Raw genomic sequence first — 26962 nt, 5'->3', positions numbered from 1 at the left:
ACTCTACCATTGGCAGCTGACAGGCTGTAATTTCATGCCTTGCAATAAAAGATGTCTCATAATCTGCTTCATTTAGCAGCAAGAGAATTTAATGAAATTAACTGCAGGCCTAATTATGCCAGTGAATACTAAAGACTGCTATCAAGTTTCTTCAGAAAAGGACAAGGTCCACCTCATGAAGGATTTAGAATGTAATTTCCTGGGAAAAGTTGCAAATGTCTCCTTCTATTGGCCAACAAGGGCCAATTACAAGTGTCGATACAACTTTAATGAAATAGTTTGTTCGGAGTATATCTCACAAGGAATAATAAATTTTTTATTTTTGAGCAAGTTTTTAGTGGTTTCTCTCCTTAGAATAGCTGATCTATGAGAATTTGTTATTTTGCTTGTGTTTTGAAGAATTTTTCCTTGTCTTTGGTGGTACCTTATGCTGAATGCTAGCAACTGAGGAGGTACCTCCAGATACTACGTACTTCAGGTATGGAGTGAGGACAGTTGTTTTTGGAGATCTTCATTCCAGAGGATGTTAGACAATTTGTTCTCATGCCATAATTGATTGGAAGTTCATAGCTCAATTACAAAAACACCACAATTGAAAAGAAATAAGAAAATTCACAAAGAAACATGATTAAAGAGTGCTGACATTGCACAAAGGTAAAAGAAGAATTGATCCTGGGGAGCATTCCTAGCGTTTTGGAACCTTTGCGGCTGTTCTTCGCGATTTTTGTAAAGGGTTTCTTCTGATGCATGCATTCCTTGTGCATATTCATGACTTTGTATTGAAAAGGTCTCTCTCTATTTGCTGGCAGGGTTTTCTCAAATTCCATTCCCAAGTATTGGTTGATGTATTTGCCAAATGTGTGCTAACTGCTTTCTAAGCACTGCCACACTTAGACAACATGATGTGAAATGTAACCACCATTTTATGGCTTAAATGATGTTAAATGTAGTTAATTGGAAAAACTTTTAACTGCAGAGAATTTCCCTATGAATAGCCTTCATAATAACCATCTCACTATAAAACGCAAAATGCTTTGCTCACAAGGACAACTGTACTATAAAGGTGAAGTGTATTGATCAAATTACCTGAGATAATAAACTTCGGATGAATAACTCCTCTATTGATGAATGGGAGAAGTCTTCCTTTTTCCTAATACTGTTAGTGTGATGGGAAGGCAATTGAGAGAACAGTATTACAGTGTGTGTGGTTGTTTCAAGCATAGTTTATATTTTTAAGTTAAATAGCTGTGTGAAATTGTTGACGGAAAATGGCATTGGATTTTTTACTGTTTCTTTTTTTTTTTTAAGCTGTAATTTGTTCAAAGTGCAATCATCTTCCTTCAGATAAAAAGTTATAGGACTATATAAAAGTGAATATGTGTGGGGAAAGAGACTTAAAATGGTCAGTATTTGCAGCAACTTGCAAAGCTGAATGAAGAGAGAGCAAGGAACTTTTCCATACACATTACTGAAAAGTGAGGTCAGAACACAACTAGATCTGGGTACTGGAGATGTGCATACCAAAACGGGGAAGAGTTTAGGGCCACAGAAAAGAGGAAGAAATGTGGTGGAAGGGAGCTTAGAAGCAAGTAAGATGTTCTTTTTTTTTCTTTTTTCTGCTCAGTGTGTGCTCATTCCTTCACTTTCTGCTGAGTAGGAGTTTTGTGAATTTGTTACAATTCTGGGAAAATAAAACAAGATGATGGTGTATCCACCTTTCATAACAGCTCGAGTTTCAGATTTGACCAGAGATTCCAGCAGCCTAGGAAACTTCAGATGCATAACTTGCAATAAACCTAATGCAGGCCTTTTTTAATCTTTCAGAATACAAACAGAAAACTCTGGATCTTTATTCAAAATATATAGAAATCACATGTAGTTGCATTTATGGGTGAAGAATTAAGTGAGAGCTGAAGAGAATTAGATGGCCTTAAAAAAACTCGTTAATGGAACATTTTGGAATATCCTCAGAATTGGTGGTCAAAGTGAGTAGAGACAATGCAGAATATTCAGACGTGCATGTTCTTGAAATGTGCTATATGCCATCAAGTAAAAATGACTGGAAGTTAAAAAGAACCACAAGGAGTTGATCAACTGTAGTATTCATGTGACAACTATTACCCAAAAAGAAAGATGTACATGTTTCAGGGGAAAGTACTTGACCGTAAAAGCATGGCATAAGCTTTTCAACTTAACACAGAAGGGGGAGCAAGGAAGTAGTATGAAATACTAAGAAAATAATTGGATTTAAAATTGGTTATGGTGAGAGAAAGTATGGAATTTTATCTGCTTAGGAAAGGTTCCAAAGATTGAACTGGGCAAGTCAGTATACACTGAAGGTCTCATGTATCAGTAAGACAAGCAAGGAAGGGAACTAGATGCAGGAATAAGTTTCAGAAAAACATTGCTCCATGTAAGCATCATAGGAGTGAAATAAACCATTGGATTGCATCATTCAAGTCCAAAACCATAAGTTTAGTAAAGTAAATCCATTTTAATAAGGTAATAACCAAAAGCAAATAATAATAACCAAGACCAGAATATTAGTTTTAAATACTGTCATATAATCATGTCTTTGCAGTGAAGAGCCTGCATAATGTGTATTGGCTGGCCTGTTTATTTTACTGTGGTGGTCTTATTTCATTTGGTTTATACGAAGTATGAAAAATGGACCTAAAAGGCCGTACATTTGTAATGACCCAAAATGTCATATGAGAAATATACTTCACAGTAATTTGAAATAGGACTTACTGTAGTAACAGACACAAAGCTAGGTTCCTTCATTCTACATATCAGAAGAAATTACGCTCTTAAGTTCTGAGATGGCATGAAACATCATGTGAGTGTGATCACCTTGTTGTTTCGTGTGTGTGTATATATATAGGTGTATATATAGATACACACACACATATATATATGAAACCCCCATATAAAAACAAAAATGTAAAAAAAATTATCCTGTAGAAATGGAAAAGCTAGAACAGAGGGCAACCAGAGTAAAACAGGGATTTTGAGAATATCTGTGTATTCAAAAGGTGAGAACGAGACAAGTCTGCAGTCTTTGGAAAGAGGTTAAGAGGAGCCTTCTTTCAATGGCCAGGATTGATTCTGTGAGGCTGTTTGAGCTCATGTCAAGATGACACAATGGGGCAAGGGCTTAAGCTGGAGGAGAGGCCAAGCACTGCAGGAATGCAGGTGGAATCTGAATAGCGATAAAACAGACATTTTTAATACGTTACATGCAAAATTTAGTTTGGATTATTAGCAGGCGTTAACTTGGCTAATGGTTTTTAGAGTTCATTTCTTAATGCAATTCATTTTTGTTGGCTGCCTTTAAGCTTTGGAGGAATAATGTTTAGTTGATACCGGTGAGCTACACCACCAAACTTTTCGCACCCAAAATTAAAAGCTCAATTTAAAATGTGAGCTAGATCAGAAGCCCACAGAGGCAGAAACTTGGCTGTGAAACGGGGCTTTGATGTCCGTAATGTCTATTGTTTAATGTCTGGTTTTTGCTTTTAAATGCCAATGCACAGCATGGAGGCTTGGCCCTCCCATTGTGCAACAGAGGGTGCTTTGGGTGGTAGGGGGAAAAAAAGGAGAAATCTTCCATCCTGCGAGCACAAAGTTGACAGATACGAAGGCTTTTGGAGATCTTTTTCAAGAAATTGTGCGCTAAAGTGTGTAAATCCGAAGTAAGGGTGCTGTGCGTGCATGTGTGCGAGAGAAAGTTAGCAGTCAGTCAGGTTTTATCTCTTAATGAATAGAGACTGCTGAAGTAAGGGTTAGGTAATTGAGTTTATAATTAATTAGCCATAACCCTCATCAGATAAAGCAGTTGTCGAGATTTTTTTTTATCTCCTTTCTCTCCCCAGGGCCTGCCCTTCTTTGTCCTTGCACTGACAGCCAGCACTTATCTTAGGCCTTCTCCAGATCCGTGCCCATCAACCCCTCCTCCCTTGGGCTGATTTTTGGTGGTCAGTCGAGGACCTCATTGTCCTGTAAGGCTCACAATCAGCCTAGCTGTCGGGTGCTGGGATGATGAATTAGCGGTAGGAGTTAACGTGTAGGTGAACTCCAGATTGGACTCCCGATAGCTCGCAAAGCAGGCTCTGTGTGTTAGTCACTCTCCCCAGTGCTGATACGCTGCTGACACTTTGCAACAAAGAGGTTAAAAAGGTAGATTTAGTAAAAGAAATGATGTATTTCTCCAGAAAGTTGGGACGCTTACAAAGAACCCTTAATTTCTTCTGCTGTGCGGTTCACTGCAACAATGCCAAGAAAATAAATTAGATTTTACACTGTTTCTTTTGGTGACCTTGTCTCCTTTATATTGTGGGTTGAACTGGTTTGTTTGCAGTAGAGGTAGAAACTTTAGACATGTATCTTAAAAGCATCAAGATTGTAAAAGGTGTCTGGTCTCTCTGCCTGTTGAGCTAGATTAAGGGGATTTGGATGTCGAATTTATCCTCTATGAAAGTACTGTCCTTTTACAGATGCACTGGAGAAAAAGAGCTTTCTTGCTGTGTTTACAGTAGGCTTGTGGCATTGAGCTGGGTTTTTTTAGACAGGTTTACCTGCTGGAGGAGAAAAATGTTCAGAAGCAAGTCTGTGGGTTTTCCCTTCATCTGGAGTTTTTGAATTAGAGATGAAGACTCCCGTGTCTTACAATATTGACTTCAGGCTTCAGATGAGCACTGTTTCTCCTTCATCTGACTGGCAGCACTAGAAAATGTAACTTAGTGTCTTGATGCAAGAAAGGCTTGATTCTTTTTTAAAATATATAAAGCATTATTCTTCTGAGGTCTCCTTAATTTCCAAGTAGACTGGTAAAGCTTTCCTTTTCCCTTGTCATTTCACTGGCAATGTGCATTTTTAGTTCAACTTCAATTCTTTTTGGACTCAAGCAGCAGAAGCTTCCCTGGGCACACACGTGCCTTTCTAGGATCTTACTGAAAGTTAAATCAGTAATATATTAGTTAACCTCCATTTAAGATGACAGTGTAAATGCATAAAATATATTACTGATGGCAGAACAAACCTGTTCCATTTTGGAGTAATAGCTTAGCAGTTGTCCTAGTGGGCCTTACAACCCTGCAGATGCTGTGCTGTGCTGCTTGCGGTTTATGAAGCTTTTCAGTTATGCAAGATGTGTACTTTATCCAAGCATGGGAAAGTAAATTTTTGTCTACCTCACTGCTTACTGATTCATCTAATGGAGGAGTAAAGGAAGCAATTCTGTGACTTATGTTTTGGCATGAGTTAAGATGGGAAATTCCAATTAGAGATGCAGAAATTCCACCCCCCCCAGGAGGACATTCAAGTACTGGAGCAGATATCTAAAGGGGCTGTGAAATCTCCATCCTTGGACATGGCTCTAAGGGTAACTTGGAGATGACTCCTCAAGAGACAACCAGATAACAACCTAAACCTGATCCATGTTGGCCTGGCTCTGAGCAGAGGGCTGGACTGCATGACCTCCAGAGGTCTTTCCAATGTGTGTTCTAATTTTATAAGTCTAGGTGGTGTTCAGGTAATCTAGTGAGTGAAGTCGTGTTTTACACATTGCTGACATTGACACTTCTGGAGCAGTAGTGACATATATGTTTGTATTTCAGTGATTTTTAGCTTCTTCTAGGTCAGTTAAAATAGGAAGAAAAGGTTGCTGGAGGATCACTTCTGAGAAGAGTGAAAATCAATGGTGGACTAGTATAAGGTCCTCTGTTCTCAGCGGCAGAGTCCTGCAGATGGGAATACTGCTGCCATTTTGCAGGGCTTCAGGGAGACAACTTGCTGTCACTTTTCACTAATACACAGATGAGAGAAAAATACAAATGCCCAAGGAAGCCTGAACACAAAATAGTCTCTGTATGTGAATCTTAACCCCCCTCTTCCCCCAACTTAATGTGTTCAATTCTTGGACTGTAAGTTGTATATGGAGACAGTTTTCGGTGGGATATTGGAGTACCTTGACCAACCTCTCCAGCCCCATTTCACTAATTCTGTGATGAAAAGATAAAAACCTTTCTGCTGGTGATCAGCAATCTTTCTGCCCTCTCTTAACATGGCTAGGGGAGCCTATCATAGCATGCCTGGATTTTCCTACACGCAGCTCCTAGTTGTGGGTCGGAAGGGCTGGTTTTGCATCTTGCAACTGGAAGTGAATCAAAGGGAGCAAACAGCCTTCTCACCCCCAAAAGAGGCACTTAGTAGTGTTTTATATGTGAGAGAGACCAAGCATGAATACAGTGGAAGAAAAGAAGCTAATGATCATCTCTCTAATACAAGAACTGCGCCAAAATTTTTTCCAGGTTGAGAATTTGTACCTCAGATGAATATCAACATTGTATTATGTTACCTTGTGCAGAAGGGTAACTAAGTGCGCATTACTTTTAATTCTAGGAAACAGTGGAGGGAAAAAGCTTTTGCTTTAAATTTGAGTCTGAAATATAAGATATTGGGAAATACTAGCCCTGAACAAATTTTTTTAAGCAAAGCTGACAATGTCTTCTGGAAAACAGGTATAGATAAATAGGATGGATTCAGTCTGGATTGAACTAGTGTTTACATGGTTGGTTTTATGATAGAAGAATATTCTTGTTTAGTTTTCACTGGATTTTTTTAATCAAGTGTATTGTAAATATATATTACATATATAAAAACTAATAGATCATATATTTATATAGAACTAATAATAAGCTACCTATTAATGTATATGTATAATGTCATTAATGTAGTTGTGGTTTCGGTGTTTATTTTTCTTTTGAACAGGACACATTTTCTTCTCTAATACCCATTATACTTTAGGTATTAGAGAGAACTGTGGGTATGGTAGATCAACTCAGTTTCAGGCTTTTTAGTTGCTGTTAACGAAAATGACAGGCTTTATTCCTAAAGGAATGTTTAATTGAGGTTTTAGCTGTCATCTTCAAATGTTCAGATCTTCAGAAACAAGTGGAATGTGTTACAGGACATGTTAAAGAATGTCCATGTTTTAAATCAATACTGAGATTTACTTATACTAAATAGAGAAGCATGGAGGAAAGAGATAATTAAAATTTTGTAGCTCTTCAAAGCTTAGAAAATAGTAATGTCTACAGGAAGGTCACAGGGAGGATGTGTAAAGCAGTGGACTGCAACTGAGAGGTACCTTACTCTTACCAACTCAGCCACAGACTATGGCCTTTGGTCAAATGAATAAAATTCTCGGTTCTCTGGACAACAATATAACATTGTTTTGCATGAGTCATGGAAAATACCAGTTAAATTTTTCATGATACCAGTACAAAAAGTTGTCTTGTCTTTGTGCTGTGGCACTTTGCTAATACACTTGCTGCAAAACTGAAACTGCAGTTAGCTGCCTTCTGGTCCCATGTACATCTACAATCCTGACATCTGCTGTGCACCGGTGTGTCATGTGTTGTCCCAGGAGTGCTGAGGTGACACACTTAAGTGAAGCCTCAAAATACTCTGGTGATTCAAAAGAAAAACTTTGCATTGAAAACACAGAAAACAAGGTCTAGGGATGGATGGTGTAACCTAATTTTCTTTGCTGTTTTCAAAGCTGGGATTTTCCTGGCTTGTTTTGTTTTGTTTTGTTTTTTGGTTTTTTTTTTTTGTTAATTGGTGATAACAGTATCACCATTGTTTTAAGTGTCTGTGAGTTTGGAAGATAGGAGAATGTTTCTGAAAGACTGGGCAGGAGTTATGAATGCAAATAAACATCCTTTTGAGATTATAAACCAACACTGATACTGATAACAGCTAATATCGTGATATTACTGGTAGTTCAGCATGTGAGTGATCCTGTCGTGCTAGAAGGGTATTATGTATTGCCATGATGTGTATTGTCAGATTTCCCCCTTCCAGGGTATTAATTCATTTTAAATCTCTAGGATACAACGTGAGGTACATAACATTTTGTTTTGCTTTTTAAACAGTCAAATTATGGTACCGTTTTACAGGGATCTCTGTTGAGTGATGCTAATGACAGTGATGGAAGCTTTCAAAAGGTGAAAGCTTTTTTAAATTTTTGTAAGTAACAAACTTGATGTAGTAAGAGGAAAGTTCAAATGACTGGACTTGAGACTTGCCACTTTGCAGTTAGGAATTTGAGGGGCTGTGAGGCATTCGGACTTGCAAAGAAGCAGTTTAAGGGCAGTGATATGATAGCAAAACCTTCTGGTTTAGGCAGCCTGGATAAAGTTGCAGGGATAATTTAAATCATGACATATTGGTAAATCTGTCCTGTTTGTAGGAAACAAAGAGAGTGGGCTTTTTTTCTTCGAAGGCGTCTTTGAGAGAAAGCTGTGATTTCCTGGGTGACGTCGGTGCTTTTTTCCCCACTCCGGTGATTTCAGAGCATGGATTGATGGGCCCCTCTTCCTTAACGAGTTTTCTAAATTGATTTGATCATTGGTTTTTGTCACTTTTGTAGAACTAACATGGAAATGACAGAAAAAAGTCCAACTGATGCTCCCGAGCACGGGGTATTAAAGTTGGTAGTACGAAGTATCATCATCAGCCATAATTGACAAATAATACCCCTCATAAATACTGCCAGTCTTTTCAATTAGTTTTCATCTCAAATTCAGGATGCAAAATGATGGCCTGTCAACGGACAATGGATGACAAAAATTAATAAATTGTCTTCTAAATAGTATGGACACTTAAGAAAAATTGGGCAGCCAATTTAGCACAGCATGAACCAGGGGGAACCTTTTGTACTGTTGCCGTGCCACTAATGTTGTCTGGGTCTTTATTAATGGTGCTTGGCTGCTGCTGACAGTTTTGTTGCTACTGGCAACTTTCTTCATTAAAATTAAAGCCAGCGTCAAATCCCATTAGCTGCACTCTGGGTACCTTGCATTTTTATTTATATATATTTTTTTTGTCTTTACAAACATGTTCTTTACCTATAGAAGGTTGGAAAAAGGTGGTTAAAAATTAGTCTTTCATCTTGTCCGTGGCTGACTACTTAACTAAATAATGGATTATATTTTTTTGAGGGAGATTGTCTCCAACATGTTATACCATGCCTAATCTACAGCCAAGTAACTGCACATAAATGATCTTTATAAATTACCTTTTGTGAACATAGTGTTCTTCTGTATCGCCTGCAAGCTAGTTGGTTCTCAGATAGTTTCTCATAAAACAGTAATAGCCTCTGAAGGAGAGCAGCTCACTTGTATGGTATTCTTCTGTTGCCTGTTCAACTAAAATATTAATGCTGTTGCATATATGCTTAAAATTGAGTGATCAACATGTGTGGAAAGACTACTCTTATAGAGAAAATATGCTATGTGTATCTCTACATGTTTTTTGGGGAGGAGCAAATATATTTGTTTCTGGAAACATCTTTTGGTTTTCTGCTTTAACAAGTCCTGGGCTGACTCCTTCAGACATAAGCCTTTATTCCCAGAAATATATAGCGCTGGGTAACAGCCTTCGCTATACCTGCTGCCTCTACTGAGTACTCTGAAATATTAAAATACTGAGTGGCAAGTGAATTAAATTACCTGAGGTATGTCAAAGCAATCCATAACCTGTATTGCAGATCACACATAAAGAGTTGACCCTAACTTTAAGGCTACACGTGGAAAAATCTGATGCTACCAGAACTGTCTCACAGATGTGCTGTCAGAAATGCCTAAAGCGGACCGTGATCTAGCCACGTGCTTTCACTAATGGGATACTCTTTCTGGAGCATCACACTTTGCCACCACCTTGTATACCAGCCATTTCTAGGTGTAGACATTTCCCAGAGAATTTCATCACTGCCACCTTCATTACAAAGTCTTGCATTAATTATACTCCTCTGGGCTTGTGGGCCAGACCACCCCTAGCTAGAGTCACATAACGTGTCTTTTCTGGCATCATTTGGGTATGAGCCAGTGATCCAAAAATGTGTCATCTGCTTCCTGATTCTTAAGGCTTCTGATAGATGGAAATGCCTTGTGAAACACAAAAGATGGCTTGGGTTTACATCCGTGTGATGGGTTGGGTTTACATCCCAAGTGCACTGTCACATGCTTCTGAGTGGGCAGAGAGGTAGAACAGTCTTCCATCGACACCTTATTTGTGCTGTTATGACAATAAAAATGTCCTTTTATACAGAAAGTAGGAAGTGAGATGGTTCATCTTGTGTCCAGGCTTTGAAGCAGGAGAACCATGAAACCACAGGTAAACCCAGGCTGATGCATAAGGGAGCACCGATGGGTTCACTGCAGAAAACCGGCAAATGGCTCGAGTCTAGTATCTTCTGACACACTATTTTCCTATCAGTATAAATAGAGCAAGTGCTGTATACAAAACACCATTTAAACGTTCACTTAAATGGCTGTGTTTGGGAATGATCTTATATGGTAAGTGAAAAACAATTTACGGTTTAAATGGTCTTTTAAACTGATGCACTTACAGCAATTTTTTTACTAAATATGTGCTGCGTGGCTCAAATCTGAATTTCAGTTCAGCAGATATGTAGATTAAGTGACCCTATCGTTCTCAAGAATGGATACTTTAGAGAAGGAAAATAAACTGGCAACACTGAATTAGCATCCATCTAATAAATCCAAGTTGTGCCTTAGCTTTTCTGCTAGATCTTCTTGGCCTAAAAAAATAATAAAAAAAAAAAAGGTGTCAGTAGTTAATTGTTGACTGAAGCTTAATATCTGTTGAAGCAAATGAGCCATGAAATATACTACATAGGAAGTATTGTATCCGGAGTGATTTTAACATTAAAACAATATTACAATCTTTAACTTGCTGACACAATATGCAGAATCCTTTATTTTGAAATTACACTGATTAATGCTAAGCTTGGTAAGTGGGGGAGAGGAAGAGTTTATGCTGTATATAAGGCAAAGCAGGCCCAGACAAACCTAGCCTTTTTTCTCAGAAGTACTGGTTTGAGGCATATTACATAAATTTTGAGTTGTCTCAGGTTATTACTTCACAAATCCTAATAACAACCTTGTCAAAAACATTGGTTTATAATTTCTCAGAAAAGTTCTTTCAAATGACTGACACTGGCAATGTCTCCCATATTTTGTTAACTGCAATTTCTATAACACCTATCACAGTAAAAATTGATTACTTCTGTTAATGACAGCAGTAGCTTTGCCTTTTTGCGGTAACAATTTAAGAACACAGTATAATAAACCTGTATTTGAAAGTTGTCTTTATATTGTAACCTGAAATCCCTGGAATGGCCTTGGATAGGTTTTCGCTGGGGTTCAGGGAGGCATTGTAGCTGTGGAGGTACCTTGATAAGAAGAGTCTTCAAATACATAGTACAGAGTAAGCAAGCTGAAGAGGCTTCAGAAACATTGGTTACAAGTTTGTGCTGTAGAGAGGTGCCATGCCCCTTCCCTTACCCTGCTGGTGCTGTGGGTTGCTTCTGGGAACTGGGGAAGTTTCTTTCTTCTCCACTAGATATTGAGTTGGTCTTTGATGAAAGGTGAAAACCCACACACCCTTGTTTTCTGTCTTCTCCTGATCAGCAGAAGTCATCTAAGGTGTTGTGTGTTTTGGTTTTTTGAAGGAAATTGTACACCCAGTAGAATGCATTTCTTCTCTGAAAGCACCCAACAGTGCAACTCAAGTTGCACTTGGTCCTTGACCAGTGCTAGAAGGTTTTTGGGTGAACAACTACGCATTTTTATATATGTCAACCTGAAGCTGGAATGATTTTGTTTTCAGGTGATAAAGTACAGATTGATTCATCAGCACAATCAGAAGTCATTTGATTGCAAGAAAAAAAATTTTGTGTGTTCTGAAAAGGATTATTTAAAAAGACGTGTTTCTGCTGCCCCTAGTAAATACATCATCATCTTTTTTATAAACAGTTTGTTTAGCTCAATGTCTGCTCAGCTGGCGAGCACATAGCAAAGGGATGTGGCTGTAGCTGTCTCTTTATAGAGTTGCATCTTTGTGTCCAGGCATGTTCTTCATTTATCTGAATATTTTCCTCTTGTTTAAGATGAAATTGGGAGCACAGGTGCTTCTGTGCATTCGCTTGAATGTAGCTGGCCATTCATTGTGTCCAGAATGGGCTGTGGTCTTGACATGGAGTAAGGTAGTGTCTACATTTTTCCAGTCTTTACAAAACATAAAAAACTGTACCAGAGAGTCTATTCTAAGGAAAACAAAGTGTGTGTTTATATTACAACTATATAAAAATATCCTTTCCAAAGTGATCCTTGTTGTAACAGTCAAGTAATACAAGAAATAACGTTATGACTAAATGGGTTTTCCCATTTTCTGTAGCTCTTAAGAACATGAAACATGATTTTGTGATCTTTAGGAAAAAGGATTTGGCTTAAACCCAGTTATGTCATGTTTGACTAAACCATTTTAATGGGTAATCCCTTTTAGCCCCTTAATGTATCTGCTCATGTGACTGCTCTTTCTGACTCACCTTCTGTTAACTTATAGAACGGCAGGTATATGAATGCCTTAAATGAGGTATAAAGCATTCTACACTATCATCTTGAGACAGATGTAGCACTTGTGATTCCTCTCTGAACTAAGCACAATTGCGGCCTCTTGATTTTGGATCTTTTTGGCAGTTTGCGCGCAGGGACGTTGACATATCTTCCCTCAAAATCCATCTGTACATACCAGTTCGTGCTCAGCCAGCAAGAAGACGTGACTGGTGTGGAGAAACATTTGACTCACTGAGTTTTAGCGTTATGGGTACATTTTGTAATGTTTCAATAACTCTGAAGCAGCTCTATGTCTGGAAGATGCTAATTCTGTATGTACGGTTTCCCTTAGCAGGTAAGTTGAGTCAGTTAGAGAGTGTGAATGAGTATTTTTCTCGTTAGATTCCTTGGTTTTTTCTGCTATAATGGTGAGAGGATACTAGTTGCCCAACATACATTAACTGCACCTCTGAAGGAAGTCTTCATGATGAAAATCACCCTCATTCCTATTCCTTTGAGTAAATTGGACATCTCAGGTATATAAAGAGTACAACAAGGCAGAACATGCAATTATTGTTTCTCTGCATGTATACACACACACATGTATGTACATATTTTCTTTTCATCTTGGTCACAGGAGAGATTTGAGGAAGGAGAATGGGGTGGGTGGAAGGAAGAGTGATGGACCATCTTTGCAGTGTTTAACCAGTTTAGTGCATCCTGGGAGGCTGGTCCCATCACAAAGTCGTCCAGGGAAGGGGACTGTCACTACCTATCCAGCAATCATATGTAGTGGGGTCGTTAATGCCAACGATCCCGTGACCAGAGGACAAGGAGTGAAAGTAAAGAAAGATGAGGCAATCAGGAAATACTGTTAACTAGAATAATGAAGAAGGTACCCTTCTACTGCAGAAGAAAACATATTTCTTTTCTTACTCCTACAAAGGCTTAATGACCAGAAGTGTAACTGTTCAGCAAAATTATTTTTTTAATGCAGGACACTCCTTTTGATTAACAAATAAAATATTTTTTAAAAAATCCTATTATGGTGCAGAGTTTCTGAAGGTTGTTCATGGAGACCTTTTTGGTCCCAAAATTTCGTAACTTAAAGTGTGAATCCTTTCTGCACCATAATATGGAACACAGGTTAAAAAAAAAAAGAAAAGAAAAGAAAAGAAACACACACACTTTTTTTCTTCTCTGCCAGTGTTCTTGGTTTTGTTATTCAGTAGATGCTGTATTAAATTGGATTTTGTGTCCATCATTATTAAAATGTGAAGTGTGTCGGTCACAAAGCATACATTTCAGGGCAGTTAGCTGAATAATTCTTTTCTTTATTATCCCAAATTACTGCTGAGCTCTGGAGAGGTGAGCAGTTTAGCCAATTATTGCCATTTGAGCTGGATTTGTGGGTGATTAGCTCCTGGTCGAATTCAGTCCTGGCAAGGGCTTTGAAGCCTTCGCTTGTGTGATTTTCACAGCAGTGAGGTAGGAATAGACGCGGCTAATGACAGGAAGGTCGCATGGGTTATGTGACCTGTGAGGGGGGGGCTCGGGTTTAGCAAATAGGGCATCCACAATAACAAGTGTGTCACTAACCCCGCCGTGCATAATCGGAGTTTTATAGGATTGTTGGAGATGCTGACAGCTCAATTAAAGTGTAACCCTTTGTACCATATACCCTGGCAGAATGACAGAAATATTACCAACAAAAAAGGGAGGGGGCCACAAGGGAACTGGTTAAAGATCCAGTATTCTTTTTCTTTCCCCCCTTCATCGGAGCCTGCACAGAACAAGCTGCAAAAAGCAACCATTTGTGAAATAATAGGTTGTCCGGGGGAGGGGTATGGTGCCAAACATGGCCACAAAAAAAAGCTGCTCTTAAGTGGTCTTCCTGATGTTTCTATGGAAACACTATAGTATCAGGATAGAAAGTTAAAATTGGGTTTTAAGCTTTTCATGGCTTTTCTCCCATGAACCCCCCCTTCCCTGTCCATTCCCCCCCAAATCCCTACTTCATATAAAATATGATAAAGATCATTTCAGGGTTCAGGGAACAGAGCGCTACTATAACAAGAGCCATATCATCTACCTAGAAGTAGTAATGTCTGCACGATGGTTCCTTTTTTTTATATTATCCCCCCAATGCTCAGTTTGTTTCTTAAGGGAAATAAATGTTTTCTTACTTCTTTTTCATGCCTGACCCTGCAGCAGTTTCTACCACTGCGAATGTTTCCGCTCTAAAAGCCTTTTCCAAATTAAGGGTGCCACGCAGTCATGTTTGCTTGCACTGAATCAGTTTCCCAACATTGTTTTTCCTTTTAATTTTAGTCTAGAGTAGCAGAATTTCACCAAGCTGATTGGTGTGGATGCTAACTTCATTTGTGGGCAGTGTAGTTAGAGCACAGTGCGTGTTGCTGGAGCCGCAGCAAGAGGTAAGAGTTCAAACAGAACCCAGCGCTGCCGGCTCCTCTACTGCTGACTTAGACCCCTTGGCATCAGCCGTCTGGTTTCTCCGACACTAAGATAATGATTTGCATCGCAGTGCATTTCACATTAGCACTGACGATGGTGTCAGGGAAACCACAACAGCCAATGCCAAGGGGTTAATAAACCAACTGCTTGAGATTATTAAGGGCTGTGATTATTTTTTTTTTAACAGTCCAGGGTAAGTGGAACAAACCTCGGAAGGCAACAGAGGCAGAAACTACTGTAAGGCAGAAAACTATTGTGACTTGCTAGGTGCTGTGCCTCCTTCAGAGTGGTAAAGTGGGTTTTGGGTGAGAGATGTGCCATTCCTTTAAATATGTAATTGCATTTTGTAACACACTTTAATATTAGACTGTAGAAAGGACATATAGATAACTGTAGAGTATGCAACATGCTATTGATTTTATGACATCTAATTTTAGAAATAATCATAAACTAGGGGTAATGAAAGAGTGCCCCTTTTGCAAAGCTGTCAACTGAAGGAGAACTCAAGAAGTCTCCTTTTCTGAGCATCTCTGTCCTTCAACTATGGGTAGCACGTTGTCTTTTGACATACCTGTTTGGGGGTGTGGAGTATTATCCTGGCTTTTGTGCAGATGGGTGCAGCTTTGGACTTGTGGCGCTCTGCCAGAGCAGTGTGTTTATTGCTCCATCTGGATACTGCAGCAGGACTGGGTCTTCAGCTTTCCAGTCAAATTCTTCTTTGGGCACCAGGGTGACTGCTCTTGCGTGATCATCTTTTTCCCTCTTAAGAAGGTTGCTCGTTAGGTAGGTGAATGTGATGTGCCACATGATGGCTTCCCATTCTCTAGTGGCCAAAATGCAGTGCAGTTGTCTCTTCTTAACCACATAATGCTCTATAAGTAAGGTTAGTAGGTTCCTGTGCTCAGCAACATCCTTGAAGAATCCCTGTCTGTGCCATGTTGGCAGTACATAGCCTACCTTCTAAAAAAACTGCAGTTGCAAGCTGCAGTTAAAATTATATGTTGCATATCAGAGGAACTTGTGCATAACCCGCAATTGACAGGTAAGATCAAAATCTGGAGGCTGAGTTGTTGGAACAATCATAAAAAATAAAAATGCAATAATAATGGGCACTAAGTTTGTTCTTCCCATTTACCATGTCCTTATTGCTGAGGTTCCTTGCAGGAATTCGGTAGCCACTCTTCATTGGAGGTGGCAGTCTTCATTTTTCCCAGTAAATTTTTCTAACTTTTTTTAGTAGCTTCTGTGCAAAGAGCTTGGAAAATAAGGGGTTGTAGGTTGATTGTCCTTCAATATTTAGCAAAGCTATTATCTTTTGCTCCAAGTAAGATCTTAGATCCTCTCTTTTCTTTGTCTCCAGATGGAAATAGTGGCTGATCAGCCTCAGCATTAGGTAACCATTCATGGTGCAATTACCTGCTGCGCTGAGTTATTGCCTCATGTTTAAGGAATGTTAGAGGAGGATTCTGTCCAATGTTCTGATTTCATTTTCTCCAAAAGCTGGTGTAAAATATAAATTTGAATAGTTTCTTCAGTGGGGAAACATCTTTGAATCTGTAGCAAAACTCTGCTACTGCTGTAGTGCTGATTTTTAAGGAAAGTGTAGGGGTGTTTCTGTGTGCCTGGCTGCAGTAAGAATATACGGGGTCTTTGAGGGTTTTTTTGCAATGTTGTCATTAGCTACTGAAGATTGAGAACATTTGAGGTCTCCTGTTTTTAGATCTCTTCTGAGGCACTCCACTTTCCTGTAGCCTTTATTTTGTGGTTCAGTTGGTCCCCAGTTGTGCCCTGTTACTGTAAGAGATGTTTACTACAGGTTTCTAACTGTAAAAACTAATTGACCAAAAGACCAAGCAGCATTCCCTTCAATTCCTGGGAAAAAAGACCTAGGTTTGGGAAATGAAGAAAACAAGTTAGGTTTGTATGGAAGGATTCCAAATACATTGGGCATCTTCAGCAGTTTGTTCCCTACACGATTGGTTACGTGCTCTGGTGTCCACTCAAATTAATTGTGGAAGAGAGAGCAACGATTACTGTAAGCTTCCTACAGCATGCAAGTATTGTTTGTAGGTGAAATAGTTTGAGCTGGTGTCTACCATATGCTGGAAGAATCAACTCTTAAGACTAGGAACCTGTTAGAGTTAAATATTCTGGAAGCAAAAAATATCAATCACGCATTAATCTCGTGTTCGTTATTAGGACAAGCTAGGCTAGTCCCAGTGCTGCTGGCCAGTCTACCTAGAGTTGGCTACTCATGCAAATCTGGAGGATTTACCAGCATTTGTTCACTGTGTTAATATACTTAAAAGAAGTGGATGTTTTATTGACTAGAATTCATCTGTAACAGTTTGTGATCCTGACTATGCCTTTGCAGTTATTTGAGGGAGGATGTTTCTGGCAAGCGTGAGTTTTCCTTTTGTGAACAGGATGCAAATGATAGAGCTGTAGAAAATTCATAGAACTGCTAGCTGCTAATCATAGTTATGAGAACTAAAGACCTGAGTGAAAAATTAAGAATTTCTGCTGTTAATGATTAAGTGTGAGATTGCATATTTCATTCTGTCAAAACAGCATCAGGGTAACAGCATGGGGTTGGCTAAAAATTAGGGAGGGGAATTTAAAAAAAGCTTGCATGATGCCAGTACGTCAGCCATGGCAGTGGTGTAAGCTTCTGAAAGAAAATAGAAACAGAAACCAAAGTACCGTATTTCCTTTTCCAGAAGGTCCAGTCTTGGCTCTGCTGACTTCGAGGGCTCTACCAATTCTATTTGGCATGCCAAGAAAAGTCAAATGTACCAAATCCTATTAAAACAAACAAACAAAACCCTCAAGTCGTGCTACAGCTGGAACAAATGCAAAAAACCATGCAGTCAGTTAAGCTGTGATCACTGGTATTATCCTGTTGGTGAAACCCATTGTATCTCATGGCCCCTGGAAAATCCAAAGCACTTGGGAAGGTGCGAAATGGAGCACAAGGCATGCAAAGTACATTGCTTCACACATGGTATTAGTTCTGCAGACCAAGCAGTGGCTGTAGACATCTTTTGATGATCAGCCTGTGCATTTTGATGACTTTTATTTGTAGGAAATATGTAAGTCTACTCTACTACCATCTGTCTGGTCTGTCTGAAAAATTAAAGTGGCTCACCTCCCAGCATCTTTGGTGCAGTATTAAGCAACTTCAAGAGGTCACTTTTTAAAATGCTGATAATCTGCTTAAAACCTGAACTATTTCTATAGAACAAATTCATAATTGTTTCACCATGTGTCTTCATTTGTTGTTTAAGCAAGCAAGGTTGGGAAGGCATCTGGAGAGGGGAGATTTAGCCGATCACTGTGTATTGAGATGAACTGTGGATATATTATGTGTAGTAGTCCCTTGACCGGTGTTGGGTGGGCTTTTTTACCTTAAGTCCAATCAGTCCTACACTGGCGGCTTTTCATTAGCTGCTCCTGCTCTCACAGTAATGATCAGGATGCGGAGCCTGGTGGCAGCCTGTAACTTCTCCTGGTGCCCTGAAGCTCAACAGCGTAGGCTGATTGACTCAGTTAGGGCCCCAGTCTCTAACAGCAAATGCAATCAATAAATCTTTGTTGGTAAATAATTGCTATTGAACAGAGTTTTAATATAAATTTATGAGTGGTGTTTTATCACAGCTTGAGGCTACAGCAAGCCACTGAGTGATGGATTTCAGATAACACTTACATTCATTACATTAACTTTGTAAGTTATTTAAAGCTTGTACACTTAACATTGCTTTTGGCTTGCAATGACCTCCTGGGACTAGACGTAGCATACACATTACTAATAAAGAGCTCGCAGTACGTACAGACGGTTCCTCTGTTTGCTTTGTACGGTGATGCAGTTCCTCGAGCTAAACCCAAGAAGTGAAGTTCGTGCACTCCAGTTGAAGTCTTTTTCCTGTGGCTCATTAAAAGTACAAGCTAGCGCAGTCTGGTAGGAGAAATGTTCCTCCATTAGACACAGAATTGCAATTTTGGAGGGAAGGTGGTAAAAAAAAAAATATTTAATTTGAAGTGTGAAATTATTCACAGTTTGTGAGCAAATTGGAGGTGTTAAATTCTTAGCGTTGGATCTGCTGTGCTGAACTGCAGGGCTAAACTTGCAGATGGAAGAATAACAATGAAAGATTTCATACGAATTAGGAGAAATAATGTTATCCAATTAATAATAATTTGAGCCAGAGATTACTTCAACAACAACAAAAAAAAAATCAGTATTTTGAATTAGAAGTTGATTTACTTAGTCCCTTGCTGCATAGCTTGGAGACTAAATGTGATTTTTCCGATGTGCTGTGTGTGCGTGGGGGCCCGTTTGGCCGTGACTGGAGATGTGCCCAAGCTACCTCTAAATTGCCTCGGAGGTACCAAAGGTTAGTGGGAACCCATGTATCTCATTTCCTAGGCAGAGTATCTGATGTGACTTAAATGTAGACATAATGTGACTCAAGTGGAGGGCTTTTTCTTTGTTTTAAGTAACATTTCTTGTCATATCTGGGCCATATTTTTTTTAAGTTTAGTTAACGTTAAAGTGCATTTATAACTGATCTAAACTCCGATACCAAGAGCATTTCTCCAGACCATTCTATATAATTACCACAGACAAAGTGGCGGTCTCTGGCCTTGGGGAAAAAGTGCGGTTTATATGGGCTTCTCTGCTTTGTAATACTTCAGGTTAGTTCCTTGTATTCAGAGCAGTTTCCTCTGCAGGTACTAGAAGATACTTTTAATTCTCACGTAATATGAAAATCTATTCTTTTTGTCAAGGTAGTGCCTAAAGAAAATGGATTGGGAAGTCTGGTTTGTTAGTTAAGCACAAATAGGTGCATCATGCTGAGTATTTTTTTAACAGGAAAGCACAGAATTCCACTTCAAAAGCAAGGTAAAACCCCATTCGGATAATTTTCTTCATTTAGATCCAGAAATAGAATTTCATAATTCACACCTAGGTAGTAGCAAAACCTCTGTGTAGTAAAAGTCATGAAAGTAGTGGGGGTTTACTATTTATTGAGTTTATTAATGCATGAATTGAAAATTATGCAAGTAATGACACGTTTTCTGTATAGTGAAGGGACAATTAAAAAGGTGTGAAATATATGTATTTTACTTTCTTCAAAACTTAAAAAAAAGGTGGTGGGGAGGGGAGAGATCACCGTTGCGATCCTTACAGCTTTTTCCCCATTAAGAAGTCTGAAGAACAGACTAGTACAGGCAAACGGTAATTTTTTATCCCCACAGCACAGCGATAACTAGAACTGGGTCCCCCTAAATGCGAGCGAACGTGCTGCAGGTGAGATATGAAAGATTGGAAAGGTGAAGCGACAGATCACCTACTATAGACAAACATACAAGTCAAAGGCAGAAATAAGCTTTCATTTTTTAATAGAAGAAAACAACGTGTCTAACCACTGGAAGACGGTAATTGGGATGTGTGAGTTGCACTTGCAGAAGCTTTTATAAGAAAGCATTTCAGAAACCCCGTTCTCTCTTGTGAAAGTTTGAGTTATAGCAAAGAACAGCACAAAAAAAAAAAAAACACCCATCTGACCCCCAGACGGTCAGAAAGTTTGGAGTTTGTACCGCTGTGTAATTCAGTCATCCAACACAAGCTTTTCTTTACGGTCCCATCCACAGATTGCTTTGAATCACGAAGGGTTGTGCCCTGAAGTTTTATTCAAAGTGTGTGTCCGGGAACAGGCAATTGTGAACTTGGCTTTTCTGCTGGGATCATCCCTACGGTTGCAAAAGGAGAGTGGTTAGTTCACATGGATTGTGGTGAGGGACTTCAGCTGGAAGTTACAACATCGGGAACAGAGTGAGAAAAAAAAAGATTGCCTAGCTCTGGAGGACTTCCCTTGTCCCTTTGTGGCTTTGAGATTGGGTCTGCAGACAGATTGCTTTATAAAGCTACAGATTTAATGCGTAAACAGATAACATAACTTGCTTTCAAGGTTTTAACCCACTTTAACAAAAACAACTCCATGGAAGTTGGAAGCACCATTCTTGATAGTGCATCTTTATATGTTCTGTTTTCCCACTTTTTAAAGTTCCATGGAAAATGAGAATGGAAAAACACTTTTATGGGGATTAGAGAACTGAAGTTTGTACCAGTTTAGATTCCTGGTTATGATTTAATGAAATTAATGTAAGTGCCCACTTTTTCAAAACTTGATCTGTGGAACTAGTGAGTCCCTGTGGTAGGTACTGTATGTAGTGTCTCCACTGGATCGTTTCAGTAGGACTTTCAGTAACCAAGATACTGCATGAATTCGTTAGGAACTGCCTTCTGACTTGGTTTTGGAAATTAAAATTTCCTAGAGAAGTGCGCTGTAAAGTGTAGCTCAATTTTCCACCTTTAGTGTGCTACAGCATGTTATATTTTGCTTTTCTAAGTGACTTTCTATTTTTAAGCTGAGAACAGGTTAATATGCAGTAGTAGTCCTTGGCCATTTGAACACAATGGTGACTTTTTATCTCAGCTGTTGACTGTTAGCATTCATCACAGATATTTAGGTTGTATGTGATTTGTGGAAAGGTGGGTCACTTTGCCCACCTCCTTTCCTCTCTGATCACACCTCTTTCATTCAATTATCCAGAATTTATTGGAAAAACTTTGTATTTTTCCTGCTTCCATTTTGTTGCTCTTGCCTGAAATTGGTGTTTCTGTTGCTGGAATGAATAGCTAGGGGGATTTCCATCGCAGTGTCACCTTACTGCAGAGGGAATGAGAACACAAATGTGTTATCTTCCCTGCTTGTGGAGAGGCTGAGCCTGGACAACAAGGAATCCCCAGGAACATGCTGAAGGGAGCACAAGCCATGCAGTAGGATCCCCACTCAACCTGGGGTTCATAATTTATTTTAGAGGGCTGGGAAGTGCACAGAGTATGGTGTCTTTATCACACAGGAGTGCATATGGGTAACCTTACTCTGTGTCACATTAAAATGTGCTTTCTTGGAGCATGGAATTCGGAGCAAAAGGGTTTTCTCTACCTGTTGGACAAGTCGGTGCTGATACAGTCTATTCTGTTTATGTGACTTGTTTTATGAAAGCTGTGCTTAGAACTTTTCCTCCTAAATTGCACACACCGAAGCTGCTAGTGGAGAAAACATGCATCATGGGAGAAGCAGGGGAAAATTATTAACTTGCAGGAGAAAGTGTATCTAAACATGTTGGCAGTTATATTTCTCTCTTCTGTGTCTTAAATAGCTGTGTGTTGGCAAACGAGTGTTTAATCTTTGTTCTTTTTTCCTCTTAATAGGGTATGCTGCTAAAGCGAAGTGGCAAGTCATTGAACAAAGAGTGGAAGAAGAAATACGTGACGTTGTGTGACAATGGCGTGCTGACCTACCATCCTAGTTTACATGTAAGTACACTGTGCTCTCTGTTCAGCAACGTCAGGCCCTGACAAAACAGTGTTAGCGAGTTCATCCTGACGTAGTTTTGTTGAGCCCTCTTTGGCAGAGGAACTTCCTTCTGTCTATTCATTCTCTTCCCTCTCAAAAAGGCATACTATGAAATAAAATTCCCTGGTGCAAGTCTGAGTGCAGTGTTGTGGTTTAACCCAGCAGGCAGCTAAACACCACACAGCCATTTGCTCACTCCCCTGCAGTGGCATGGGAGAGAGAATTGAAAAAAAACCAAAGGTAAAACTTATGGGTTAAGATAAAGACAATTTAATATGACAGAAAAGGAAGGGAAAATAATAATAATGGTAAAAGAATATACAAAACAAGTGATGCACAATGCAATTGCTCACCACCCACTGACTGATGCCCAGTGAGGACCCCCGGACAGCTTTTCCCCTAGTTTATATACTGAGCATGACATAATATATGGTATGGAATATCCCTTGCATCAGTTGGGGTCAGCTGTCCCGGCTGTGTCGCCTCCTGACTCCTTGTACACCCCCAGCCTGCTCACTGGTGGGTGGGGTGAGGGGCAGAAAAGACCTTGACTGCTCAGCAATGAAAACATCAGAGTGTGATCAACATCATTCTCATCCTAAATCCAAAACACAGCACTACACCTACTAGAAAGAAACGGTACAGTCAGGATCCTTTTAATCCCCTGGAACTGGGGTTCACTTGCATGCCAAGAGGCAGCTGAAACAGTTTAAGCTTTTATTTTATGCTGATGCTTTTATGGACTTGTCGATCCCAGGATTAAAAAACAGAAGCATTTTATAATAAAAAGCGTCCTAGATGTAGTAAAGAGTGACAAAAGTTTCTGGTGCTTGTCAGTGTGCAGTGGGTATGATCTATTCAAAAGTAATTCTGAGCAGCCTTTTGAAAATGGCATAGCTATTAAAATATGTGCCATAAAACTTTTTCATCTTAAGGTGTCTATCATCTCTGGTCAGGGATCCTGTCTGTCCCTCTCGGTGTGTATAGTGTAATTCCTAGGTATAGTTTTGGGGGTGGAAGGAGCACAATGATCTGACTCAGAACTAGCCCACGCCATCTGCCCTGGCCATGCCAGCAGGAGGAAAGGTGTGGTTTTTTTCATGCCAGAGCAGTTCAAAAGACAGAGCCAATGTGGAGACTCCAGATGTTGAAACTCCTATGGATTTTCCAGCTCCTTCACTTGCTCTGTGACCCTCACCAAGATCTTTAGAATTATATCTGGTCTTATACTTTATCATCATACCACATACAAAAATCAGAGGGTGACCAGTTGTAACGTTTTTAGGGCCAGTTGTTTCTAAACCCATTGATGTCATTTTGAGCTAATTTTTCATTAATGAGTGAAAATCAAGTTTTCGTTCAGATCCATGTCTGTGGATATACTCTGGGGCTTATAGACCTACAGGTGATACGGGCAGGAAACTTCTGCTTTAGATGGGTGATGTCTGAGGAGCATGGCCACACAGGTGCCTTGTACCAACTTAGTGTTTCCTGTCTGCTGTATATTAGTGCTTTCTCAGGCTTGACACTAGATCTCTCAGTCTCAGATCCTGCCATAATAACACTTTGCTGTAGTTTCTGATGTTACGTCCATCTCTCTTTAAAATTTTTTAATAAGTTATATGACAGCTAGCTTCAAGGTATGGCTGCTTTCCATCAGAAACCTTGTCCCTCAGCCCTTGTGTTCTGGAGCAAGGTTTTCACTGTTGTTTTTTGTGAAACTGTACAAGTCTGTCTGTCCTCTTTGGCCACTCGTAGTGCCTTTAAATTTGTGGAATTCTGTTGTGAAGTAGTCCCAAAATACCTGAGTTGAATATTGGTATTGCTCACAGAAGTGAACCCAGGATACTGCATACCTTTGAGGCAGCCTCCATGGAGCTCCGGCATGTGTTGGCCAACTCTGGGTCATCAGGCAGGGAGGAGGCAAGCTGCCATTGTCTGCGCCAAAGTCCCTTCCTCACTTTGTAGAAGTGCTCTATTGTTCCGGGCGGTTGCTGTGCACATGTTAGTTTTTCATTGCCTCTTGCAGACAATAGAGTACTACTACTCTGCAGGCTTCCCTGGAGCTGCTTATTCTCCCCCAGAGTGAGAATCCATTGAGATTAGAGGTAATTACTTTGAGATTAGAGGTAAATCCATTGGAGATTAGAGAGAATCCATTTAAAGAAGAAGTAATTACTAGCCTGTAATTGTTTCCCTCTATCCCCCACCGTGTCCCCCCACCCCAAGAAAAAGGTATACAGCTCTGTATTTCCATTTGCTCAGACCTCCTTGTGCAGATCAGAAAGGTTTGTAACATACTGCTTTTCCCTTGGCTATATGTGGGTAGGTAGTGGTGAGGGACCATGCTCAGCTCCTTGCTGACAAGAAGCTACTGGGGAAAATATCATATTCATTCAGGGGCTTCTTGAGACACCTTCACTGAATTTACTCTCCAGGAGTATCTAGGGTCCTGCTCATTCATGTTAAAGTCTTTCTATGACATGATTTGTATTGTAAATTATGCTGGTTTAATGCCTCATTTCTATTGTCTTTAGCCTTCAAAGAGTCACTACTTCTGCAGTATGTTTCCATACTATCAATGGACTATTTATTGTCATTTAACTATTGTTAAACCTGCAGAGCATTTGTCGTCTATCAGGCAGTAGTATGTGAGTAGCATCTCCTCTGCCCTGTGCAAATCACAGTGGGAAGGAGAGGCAGGACCAGATACTCAAAGTCAATTGCACTCCCAGTACAGTTTGTATAGAATTTTGTAGGCAGGAAAGTCAGAATTTCCTCTTGGGTGTTGCCAAGTGAATGGGTTTTCCCCCAAACGGGACTCTGATAATGTGTTTCTGGTTTGTTTTTGCTGGATTTTGTTTATCTGTAAGTGCTCGTTGCTTTTTTCACAGCAAGCCAAAGAAACTGATGAATTCTTAATACTGTGCTTGCATTGCTGTTTGGGATAATTTAGTACATGATTTTGAAAGATAAGGACCTCATTCCTGCCAACCTTCCCATTAAATAGCATTGCAGAAAAGAACTTATGTTGACCATCTAAAGTCAGTTTCCTCAACTCGTAAAAAGCTCAGCACTAATCTGACCTGTTATTTAGATTTGGGTTATCTCAAGTATGCAGGTCATTTCGGTTATATAAAATTTTGCAGTTCTAATTCTGTGAAGTGAAAGGTGGGCTGGCCTCTAGTGGTGGGAGAAGAAGTAAGTTTAGAAGATAATTCGATCTTTCCAGACTGTGGTATGAGTCAGAACATAACACCTGCGTTGGAAGAACCTATTATAATATTTAATGGCTGATAGTGAGCACTGTATTAAATATTGCTTGAGATTGGGCCAGAAGTGAATCAGTTGTCTCTGTCAGATGTGTTCAGTGGCAGCTCAGGCATGAAGACAATGTTTTTAATGTAGAGAATGTGTCCGTATTGCAGAAATCGGTACTGTCGTCCTCCTTGAAAGGATTGGCTACAAAATGAAAGGTTTTGGGGTGGGGAGTGAAAAATCAAATTAGTACCTTTCTTACAGAGGAGGTGTCCCTGGAATGGTCAGGCCTGTTTGGCAAGACAGCATGTTGAAATGACTGCTGTATTGTGCCAGCTAAATGAGTAACTACTAATGCCACCAGGTTGACGTTTGACACAATAGCTAAATTCGTATTCCTCCTTTTCAAGAAAGTGGGGGGGGAGAAAAATGGGGAAAGAAAAATATATGTACATAAGCACCCTACTGTTTTCTGACTTAGTCATGTCAGGTTTTTTCCAAGAGCCTCAAACCTTCCCGTCCCTTGGGATGCTGAGGAGCTATGCCGATAGAAAGTGGTGGGGATAATGAGAGAGAACTTTGACCTGCAGGCTTCAAAGTTCACCATAGCTACCTATTCATCTTACACTTCTGGAGTATAGCCGTTGAGTGGATGACTAAAATTCTGGCTGACAAATTCGGTGTCAGCTTCCCCAAAGGGACCTGGGGGAATTTGTCTAGGCATCTCTTGGCTTTTAATGGCAGAATGCCACGTGCAGGGGCTCCTGAAATGTATTCACCAGGATACCTGCTGGGCAGCGTTACATGCTGCTTCTTTATCAAAGCCTTATCCCGAAGAATAGCTGATGATGTTTCACCACTGTCTGTCTTCCAGAGTATTGTCATCATGCTGCAGGTCAGTAGATAACAAAGCTTTAGCTATGGATGTCCATTTTCTGTTCTTGTATCCCCATCGTCATCACTGCCCCTGATTTATGAAAGGGAAAAAAAAAAAACCAAACCCTGAAAACAGCTGCTTTTTTTTTTTTTTTAGGGAAGGGTGGGTTTTTTTCCCCCTTTTATATTTAATCTGTTCTAGATTTGCTTTCAAATAAAAGCACGGCACTGTGACACCTTGTGGGGGAAGAACAACTTCTTAAATACAAGAGAAGGAAGATGCAATGCCCATCATGTAAAAGACCACTTAGAACATGTGTGGTATGTAAATCCCATGTACCTACACAGCAAGGTTGATTTTTGCTTGCTGAGGTCTTTATTGCAGTAACGCCATTCTTGAACCTTGCTCCAGTCCTCACTGACCTAGTTCAATAACCTGCTCTGAGGTGTGTACTTATTGAGGGGGGGAAACCTATCCTTTATCTCATTGAGAAGTGTGTG

The 26962-nt window shown here is 39.7% G+C and overlaps 1 protein-coding gene across 3 annotated transcripts in view; it reads left to right on the top strand.

The window, feature by feature from the left end:
* Nucleotides 1-26962, top strand: part of AGAP1 (ArfGAP with GTPase domain, ankyrin repeat and PH domain 1) — a 240221-nt gene that overhangs the window by 68972 nt on the left and 144287 nt on the right. For all 3 annotated transcript variants that reach the window (XM_064452169.1, XM_064452170.1, XM_064452168.1), the window contains one exon: nt 22183-22287. In XM_064452169.1, coding sequence (XP_064308239.1) covers nt 22183-22287 — 105 coding nt within the window. The remainder of the gene's footprint in view (nt 1-22182; nt 22288-26962) is intronic.

The sequence above is a fragment of the Phalacrocorax carbo genome, chromosome 5, assembly GCF_963921805.1.
Source record: "Phalacrocorax carbo chromosome 5, bPhaCar2.1, whole genome shotgun sequence".
NCBI lineage: Eukaryota > Metazoa > Chordata > Aves > Suliformes > Phalacrocoracidae > Phalacrocorax > Phalacrocorax carbo.
Note: the sequence above shows the minus strand (reverse complement) of the source record. Positions and strands in the feature narration are given on the sequence as shown.